This window comes from Vespa velutina, chromosome 7, assembly GCF_912470025.1.
Source record: "Vespa velutina chromosome 7, iVesVel2.1, whole genome shotgun sequence".
In the NCBI taxonomy this organism is placed as follows: Eukaryota; Metazoa; Arthropoda; class Insecta; order Hymenoptera; family Vespidae; genus Vespa; species Vespa velutina.
Genome location: NC_062194.1, coordinates 6,805,079 through 6,815,078, shown reverse-complemented (window position 1 = coordinate 6,815,078; position 10,000 = coordinate 6,805,079). Strand labels below are relative to the sequence as shown.

Genomic DNA, 10,000 nt, shown 5'->3' with positions numbered 1-10,000 from the left:
GATAAACTTTTCACTGAGGAAAACTTTTTCAATCTTACGATTTAACATACACATATATTCTTAACACACACCTTCATGAACGGTCATGAAAAAAATATTCGATTTTAAGGGCGCACGCGAGTTTAATAATCTATATCATTTAAGATACAAAAGCGATAAGCGATACTTCCGAAGTAATTATATGATAATGTTGAAAAGAGAAAGGGAAAGAGACGGACGACGACCGATCCGCACGAGGTCGCGTGTGCTGTCGAACTGAGAGAGGAGAATAGCAGAGAGAGAATGCCGGTCGTGGCTTCGAGCTCCTGCCCTCCCATCAACCAGGTCTATGTTCGTCTGCTGCGGTCGAGCATGCTCTTTCTCTCTCCCACTCCTTCTTAAACCGCCTATCATCTATGTATGTACACACATTGAGTTATACGTAGCAACTATGTACGTTGTATGTAAATATATACATACCTACATACGACCTACGTAAATTTATAAAACATGTAGGTACGTAATATGAATGTTGCACTCAGGATGAAAGAGAAAGGGAGAAAGGGAGAGAAAGAGAGACAGAGAGAAAGAGAGAGAGAGAGAGAGAGAGAGAGAGAGAGAAAGAGTGGAGTCAAAACTCAAAATAGAAGTCTCACGCTACGAAAAAGAAAGAAAAAAAAAAAAAAGTAAAGAAAAGAAAAATAAAGAAAGAAACGAAAAGGATTCACGAGCCCAACGAAACCAACACTAACACTTACAATCAGTGATGTAACTACTTAGACAGTTTGGTTAATTTAAAGCACATTGCTTTGAGCCAAAACTGTATTCTTGTGTCTTCGTCGATAAAAACGAATCGTACGGAATAATATTTTCGATGATTCTTATTTTATCAATTGACGTATTTTTAATTGTGTTTCAAAGGATATCGTAGATATATTTGATGCTTCTATAGATTCTTTTGTTTTCTTTTTTTTTTTCTTTTTTTTTTCTTTTACAAATCTTCTGCGAATGACGGATTTTTCCATAAGTGAAAATTTCAGATGTTATTCGTTTCCTTCGATATTACTTTCTTTATTTCTCTTTTTAATACTATCAAAAAAAAAAAAAAAAAAAAAAAAAAAAAAAAAAATTAACTAACTAAATTATCAAAATTTTAATTATTTTTATAATAAAATTTTTATCATAAATTTAATCATTAGAAATATCTCATAATGACTTTAAAGTAAGACGATATTCGTATAAGAGGATATCTTATTTATTGTTTTTTAATCGACGCGAAATTTAGAGATCGATAAGCTTAAGTGAACGACATTCGAGATTGCATATGGCTTCTAAAGAGTGTCATCAATGCAAAAGAGTTAAATAGACTGTCGTTGTTATCGTCGTCGTCATCGCTCCTAGTGATCTTCTCAAGTCGAGGATGTGTGAAGAGGTTAGAAGGAAGAGATATCCGCCATCTTGAACATATATATATATATATATATATATATATATGTATATAATATATAATATATAATATATAATATATATAATATATATAATATATATAATATATAGGTAAACTTCGATTGGTCGATGTTTCCAACAACGTAATCGAGTTATAAGGAGGTTAAACTATATATCGAAGAGAAGGAAATGAAAGAGGAAATCGAACGAAAGTAAAGAGGGTTTATTCCACCTCAAACCTTCGAATAGTTTCGTGAATCCTTTTGATAATAAATAGGATACATCAATTATCTAAACAAAAGTTCAAAAACCGTGTAAAAGAACTAAGAAAGAATGATCGATAAGGATGGTCGAGTCAGATTAAGGAATAACGTAAAATCTTCTTAAGGTACACAGGAAATTGATTTATCGATACGATCTAACGTTAGTTTAAGATATAACTTACTTATAAGATTGATTACCCAATATCCCTTTATAGTGAATTAATTCACTCATCTTCCTGACAGGCAAAAATAATCTGACATCCTAGTTCGAAATAGTTTATAACTTCTCTACTTTATCATGCGATTTGTACTATCAACAAGATAAGAGAGAGAGAGAGAGAGAGAGAGAGAGAGAGAGAGAACTATACAGAAACATAGGCTCTCTTTCTAATTCAAGCAAACTCGGTCGAACAGTTAAGCTTGCTAGTCCGAGTATGAATTTCTAACAACTAATTAAGTAACTCTCAAGTTGAAGCATGGATTAACTTGCTTCGGATGAACCTGCAAATACCAAATGATGACGACATCGAGAATCACGACATTAAAAGTCTTGGGGAGTTGTGGAAAATGTCAACATGAGGATTTTCCGACGTAGCATTAAGGGAAAAGAAAAAAAAAGAAAAAAAAAAGAAAAAGAAAAAGAAAAAAAAAAGATGGGTTTAACGACATCCCTTGGATGCGCCACTGTTGCTTTCGCTCATATTAAATCTTCGGGAAAACGTAAGAGAAAAGCTTCGTAATGTAATGAACCATCCTTGGAAAACGAAAAGGAAAGAAAAAAAAGAAAAAAAAAAAAGAAAAAGAAAATAAAAAAAAAATAAATAAAAGAATAAAAAGTAAAAACACAAAATCCAGGGAGTAAATCCACTGTCTAGTAATACGTAGAAAAATAATATCAAAATATATTACATCTAAATAAATATTATATTATAGCGAGAGTTTTACTCAAGTTTTACTTACGAGCAAACAATACAATCTGAATAATAAATATATTTTATATGCGAATCCAAATCTATATATATATATATATATATATATATATATATATATATATATATATATATATATGATATAAACGCTTAACTAATGTGCAAGAGAAAAAACAAAAAAAATATAAAATAAAATAAAATAAAATAAAATGAAATAAAATAAAATGAAATGAAAAAAAAGAAAAAATGAAAAAAAAAGAAAAAGAAAAAAATTTCCTAAATTAATAACGATAAAGCGACCTTCTCACTGTTTCAATTAATACAATTTACAATATTGAGTTGTAACACATATGTATGTATGTTGGGTCTCGTTTACTTCGCTTGTTGGCGGGACATAGTGCTTTTTCTTAACGTTATCAATTTCAACCAATGCAAATATTATCTTTCGTTTTAGAACACGACATTCCGGCTGTCATTTTAATAAAACTTTCTTGTGATCAATTAGTCCTCAGCGTCTTTTTCTCTCTCTCTTTCCCTCTCTCTCTCTCTCTCTCTCTCTCTCTCTCTCTCTCTCTCTTTTGTTTTCTTTGTTATCTCTTTTTTTTGTGAAATTTTAAACACGTCAAAAAAGAGAGAAAGATATTATACTTCTTTATTATACAAAAGAGACAATAATTTGTCGCAAAAAAAAAAATTTGTGCCGTATATGAAATCGATCCCGTGGATGATTCGACGTGAAAAAAAATTTTAATGTCGAAGATGCATTTCACGAAGGAGAAAAAAAAAAAGAAGAAAAGGAAAGTTAGGGCCAACTCCGATCACAATAAAATTTTATTAAAATAATAATGGAAATGTCATTTTTTTAAATAATAGTATGGAAAAATGACGTTTCGCTATATTCGAATAAACGAAATATGGTATACATAGTTATAAACCAATACATTCGCACGTATACATATACATATACATATACATATATATATATGTATATATATATATATATATATATATATATATATATATACACGTTAGCGTTCATACATAACGATCCAACCGTATTTCATGATAGATATCCCAGTTGACCGATGTTCGCATCGGAAGCATATAACTGAAGAGGAGAGTCCCGGTGTGTTGCATCTGACGGTGCATCTAACAATGCAGAACCATTCGAGTGCACGCATGTGCGAAACTCAGAGAGGCGAGAGGATTTAGTTTGGTGTCGCACGTCTATTGTATTTGACTTCTAGCTGAAACAGAGGACTACTACTGCGCTATCCGAAAGGCGACATTCAAAGGATACAACGCAACACGAAATTACTCTCGATCATGAGTATACTTGGGCATACATATCTCCATGTTTCTAAGTTTACCTTTTACTAAAAGGTAAACTTAGAAGTTAATGAGAGAACATCGACGCTTAAATTCATTATTGCTTGGAATATCGAATTAAGGATTCAACTAGAATTCATTAATTTTAAACCCTATTCACTTTAGATTATTAACTTATTAAGATAAAGTGATGATCTAAAAAAAAAAAAAAATATGTTCGTTCGAGTGATTAAAGAGAGAAAAAAAAAAAAAAAGAAAAAAAAACAAGAAAGAAAAAAAATAAGAAAAAAGAAAAAGACAAAGGATTTATTATTTTCTCTAATTTATTCATTCCTTTCAAATATTCTAATAGGCATGAGTAAACGATAAAGCGAACCATTTTATCGATTTTATATCTTCTCTCTCTCTCTCTCTCTTTTTTTTCGACTTTAATACATCTTCGTAAAGAAAGAAAAGAAAGAGAAAGGAACGCATTTCGATATAAACTTCAAAACTTTATCGTCGTATTCATCTAGAAATGTTATCAGACAGAAGAAATATCTCTTTGGACGTGCTCGTCGACTTTCGGCTTCTTAAGCTCTCAAAATCCTCGTTTTCGTGAAAATCCAAGAGTTTAAAGTAGGCTCAAACTTCTCTCCTCGAGCTTAGTTCTCTTTATCATGAGAGTTAGAAGTACCCATTCGTGAAAAAGGAAAAAAAAACGTGATCGTGATAAAGAGAACAAAATCGTAAAAAAAAAAGAAAAAAGAAAGAAAGAAAAAAAGAAAGAAAGAAAGAAAAAAACCTTCGATTTCGAAATCGACTGAAAATAAGAAAAAAGAAACGAAATAAAAACATAAGAATAAAAATAAATAAATTCGGCTTTGAAACATGCGTATATGTATACGGTGATTTTTTAAAAAAGACCAGACAATGGAGTAAGAAAAATATATAATTTTGTAGTTGCCACAACTCGTGAATATGAATTTTTATAAAAAAAAAAAAAAAAAACAAAAACAAAAAAAAAAAAACAAAAAAATGTAGAGTTTAGTTTTATGAGGAATTGTCCTGTCCAGTCTTGGAATATTTACACAATCCAGAAATTTCATATGTTTCTCGAATATATGATAAGACAGAACGTAATAACAGAACGTGTTTGTTCCGCATACACGTACATACTACATATGATATAACTATGCATATGACCCATGACGCTTATTCACTGGAAGAGAAACAACAATTATTTCCAGGAGACGCGTAACTACGAGAAAATACGTTTATTCTATAGAAGAGCTGAAAGCCCCTTGGATGTTTCTATTAACCGATATATCTGATTTATACCTGACCGTCGTTTTCATCGATCGACGCGATGCACTTTAGAAACATGCGTGAGAGGAAAACTTCACCTTTGTAGAATTCTCAATGGCGGAAACGCATAACCATCTCTTTTCGTAAAAAATAATCATAAAAATTCTCAAATGAAGATGTAAAAAATGAAACATGTGAAAATTACAAAAAAAAAAAAAAAAAAAAAAAAAAAAAAAAAAAAAAAAAAAGAAGAAAAGGAAAAAAAGGAAAAAAAAGGAAAGAGAAAAATTATAAATTTACGAATACTTTGGCAATAATCGGAGAATATCTGCGTACGCTTTGAAATTGTCCGAGAAAAAAGCAGGTGAAAATACTGATGATGCTCGTATTGGCAAATTTCCCAAAATGAAAATTTTCATCCAACGATGTAAGGATAACTACTTAAGATTTTACTTACTTTAAGTGCCTTTCGTAGGCGTTGAAATGTTAAATTGCTCAAACGTTACGAGTCATAACGAATTCCGGATACTTCGAGTGAGATAGAGAGATAGAAAGAGGAAGACACAGAAAGAGAGAGAGAGAGAGAGAGAGAGAGAGAGAGAGAGAGAGAGAGAGAGAAAGATAGAGAGAATGTTACTAAACGAGCGAATTGGAATTTCTGAGGAACAAAATTATCTCGTTGAAACACTCGTGAAAGTTCGGCTTAAATCGCACGTGCTCGAAATAAGTGTGAAAAGTATGCGACACAAGAATAAAACGTTTATGGCAACGAGAATTTTTCATGTTTCTCTTTTTTTTTTAATGTCATAATAATCCGAGAGTATATAAATTAATGAAATGATCGTGACAAGTAATAAAAAATTTTTCTTTCGTGACGAAAAAAATGAACGATTTCGTTCTCTCTCTCTCTCTCTCTCTTTTTTTCTTTATCTCTTTCTCTTTTTTCCTTAGAGAATCACAAATACTTTGGCAATAAGATACTTCTCCCCATGATCTTTACGCATTGTGGAAAGCATATTTAATTTCTCGAAGAATTTTGAAAACTCATTAACGAAGAAGTATCTTACGAACTTCAACTCTAACGTGCATCGAATTATTAAATTCACATTCGTTAGATAAACACATAAAGCTGTTTCTAATGAACAACACACATCGAACAACATTTAAACTTCCTTTTGATGGTAATTCTCATCGTCGAAAAAAAAATCAACACGCATGATAATATTTACTGCTTGTTTCTTTTTCTTTCGTTCACTTTTCTTTTCAAAAGCACGAAAAAAAAAAAAAAAAAAAAAAATAATAACAATTTCCATGCAACGATAGAACATTTCGTTTCACTAGATTTCTCGTAATTCGAATTTTGTCAAAGAGCTATCATTGCCATTTGTAGAGCATAACATTTTTTTTTCAAATAAAAAAAAAAAAAAAAAAAAAAAAAAAAAAAAAAAAATTTTGACTGTTATTAACAGACCGAGCAAAGTTACGTCGTATTACGAATGATTGTACGAGGTCACTCGAAGAGTCATAAATTTTTCCTTTTTTTTTTGTTTTTTTCCTTTTTTTTTTTTTTTCGATTTCATGAACCGTAACGCAAAGTTACGAGAACGGATCGATATTCGTTCTGCTATTCGAGCTCAATTTCATTCTGCATGAAGCGCAAAATGGACTTTCGAAAAGATGATCTCGTTAACGGTATACCAATAATCGATTGGATTTATCGAACGAATCGACCGAAGTGCCAATCAAAATTCAAATCGTTTCGACGATACATTTTCCCGTTGGCATCCGCGTTTAAACGTACGTAATCAATAATTCTTCCGCGTTAATAGTACGAACAATTTAATTAAACTAGGTCAATATTAATAATGCTTCTTTTAATCTTAAAATCTCTTAGTATCGTTTTTACTTTTACTCCTACTCATTTCATAAATCATCTTTAATCACAATGAAATCAAGATCGATCAAGATTCGATTAAAATTATTTATATCTATATATTATATTTCTCTTTTTATTATAACATTGGTAATATTTTCGAATGATTACATATCGTGGATCTCGCTTTTAAAATTATACGTATGTTAAAATATTTCAAAAACAAAAAAAAGAAAAAAAAAAATACATAAATAAAAATAAATAAAATATTATTCGTAGCGCACTAATATTTCTCTCTCTCTCTCTCTCTCTCTCTCACTCTCTCTCTCTCGCTTTTGCTCTCGCTCTTAATTACACGTCAAAAGTAATTAATTGCACATATTACGCATTCTCATATATGTATATATTATATTCCGTACAAATTTTCAATTTTCCTTTAACAGGAAAATTCGACGAATAAATTATTTGTCGAACGTCAAATAGATCCTCTTTTATTTAGTCGTCGTATGATAAACGTACGTATTGAATAAAATAATATACGAAAAGAAGGGGATATTTCTCTCAGGTCAAAGAGTATCCCTTTTAAATAAATTTCTCTTTGACGGAACAAAGAATAGGAATTGATTTGTTATTGAACAAGACGTTTATTTATCCATGAGAATTTTCATGTGAACGAGAGTTCGCGTTGCGAGGATTCATGTCAGATGGCACTACGATACAAGGAAGAACGGTCGATAAAGAAGAAATTTATCGACGTACTCGCATCGAATACAATTTTACCCCGGAAGGCAAATTTCATATCTCGTTTCATTAATAATCCCTCTATAGTTCGTTATCGCGAATGAAAAAAAAAAAATGTTTTTTTTTTTTTCTCTTTTTCTAAATAATGAACTATCGAATCGTGGCATCATTACGTAAGTATCGTACAAAAATATAACGTAATAAATAAATAAATAAACAAATGAATAAATAAATAAATAAATAAATAAATAAATAAATTAATTAATTAATTAAATATAAATAAATAAATGAAATAAAATAAAAAAGAAATTGTCAATTTATTTCGCTCTCGTATCGTAGGAATAACATTACGGGGAAACTAACTATATACCGTGCTCAGGAAAATATTGTCACCTTTATTTTTTTTTTTTTTTTTTTTTTATCTCCAAATATTATCTCGTATGAAATATTAAAATTGAATGATGCATCATCGTATCGAGTTACAGCACAGCATTTTGCACTTACCATACTTCGTGACCGACTACGACGGTCCATCCTCGGCGACGTCTCTTATCTTTTCGCCGCAACACTTCCGCGACGCTGAGCCTTTCCATGATTACTTTTTTTATTATTATTATTATTATTATGAATGGGTTCGATGCGACGACGTTTTTAAATCGCCTTTCCCTTATAACTCTCACTGTCTTCCTCTTTCACGTTCGTTTCGTACATATTTCAAATAACACGATCAAGTTTATTCGGGCAATAATGCGTAACATTTAACAACGTCCCCCATCAAATAAATTTATTCGAAACAAAAAAAAAAAAAAAAGAAAAAAAAAAAAAAAAAAAAAAAAAAATAATAAATGAGAAATTATTTTCTAAAACTCACACGCGATCCTTTTATCGTTTATCACATTAACTCGTTACTCTTTCTTTTCTTTTCTTTTCTTTTTTTTTCTTCTTTCTTCGTACTTTTTTCTTTTTTTTACCGTTGTAACAATTATCCCTTTCTCTTTTCTTTTCTTTTCTTTTCTTTTTTTTTTCTTCTTCTTTTTTTTCTTTTTCTTAAGTCACTGACATTTTAAAAAATCAAACAAGAAAATCACTGATCACATTTCCTTAATCAAATTCGTTCAACCTATAACTATCTATCTTTTCCGACATAATCGATCAACAACACGACACATTTTTCCACAGGTATAACATTTTCCCACGGCAAGATGCTGACTGTCGTAGAAATCGTTTCTCGTTTTACCTTCGTGAAAATAAACTCGTGATTCGTGCAACGACCGACGATCACTCGACACGACGATTCTCTTAGATCAAAAGGTATAATAACACGTTGTTGAACGTCGACGAGTATAACTTAGTTGACCGATTATTATTATTACCAGGATTGATTAGAAATTTTCGAAATGAAAGATTCCGAACAAATCCAAGCAACAAAATGAGTCCGTTGAGTTTAGTGAAAGAGAGAAAGAGAGAGAGAGGGAAAAAAGAAATAGAAAGAGAGAGAAAGAGAGAGAGTGTGTGTGTGTGAGAGAGAGAGAGAGAGAGAGAGAGAGAGAAATAAAACGAATAAAGAGATAAGCATCTGAACATCGCGACGAACCGCACAGGACTGAATGTCGTATTGTATTTATAGAGCAACTCAGATTATTTTAAACGTCGTCGTCGCTTTTCTCACGTATACGTCGTTTCTTTCCCCGTTACTTGCGCACACATAGAAAACTATCATTTTTTTATTTCTCTCTTTCTCTCTCTCTCTCTCTCTCTCTCCCTCTCTTTCAATCAACCCAGATCTATTATCTCGACAAATTTTACTACTCCTTTCTTCTTTCGAATCATCGAAAATGAAACTTATTTTCTTTCAAGATTCACTCGAGAGACAATATTAACGATGGAACAATTCGATCTACGAGAGACGTTTCCTATCGTTGACAATCGATAGAGAGAGAGAGAGAGAGAGAGAGAGAGAGAGAGAGAGAAACGAACAATTCTGATATTTGATCCTATTTGTTTTTTTTTTTTTTGTTTATATTTATATAAAGACAAAGACTATCTTATGAACGTTCGATTTCGTTAAAAGAACACGAATGTCCTGTTACGTACTCTTTTAATGATCTTTTCTCTCTCTTTCTCTCTCTCTCTCTCTCTCCCTCCTCTTTCTC

The 10,000-nt window shown here is 31.0% G+C and overlaps 1 protein-coding gene across 10 annotated transcripts in view; it reads right to left on the bottom strand.

The window, feature by feature from the left end:
• Window positions 1-10,000, bottom strand: part of LOC124950291 (cAMP-specific 3',5'-cyclic phosphodiesterase) — a 333,991-nt gene that overhangs the window by 136,548 nt on the left and 187,443 nt on the right. For 2 of the 10 annotated variants that reach the window (XM_047496745.1, XM_047496746.1), the window contains exon 1: window positions 1-267. This exon is cut by the window's left edge and continues 77 nt beyond it. The exons of 4 other annotated variants lie outside the window; for them this stretch is intronic. Coding sequence is in view for 1 of the 6 variants with exons in the window: in XM_047496759.1 (XP_047352715.1) it covers window positions 8,352-8,440 (89 nt within the window). In the remaining 5 variants the exon portion in view is untranslated. Of the gene's footprint in view, window positions 268-8,351; window positions 8,643-10,000 lie in introns of those variants that run through there. 4 more of the 10 variants (XM_047496747.1, XM_047496748.1, XM_047496759.1 and 1 more) reach the window with 3 other exon arrangements.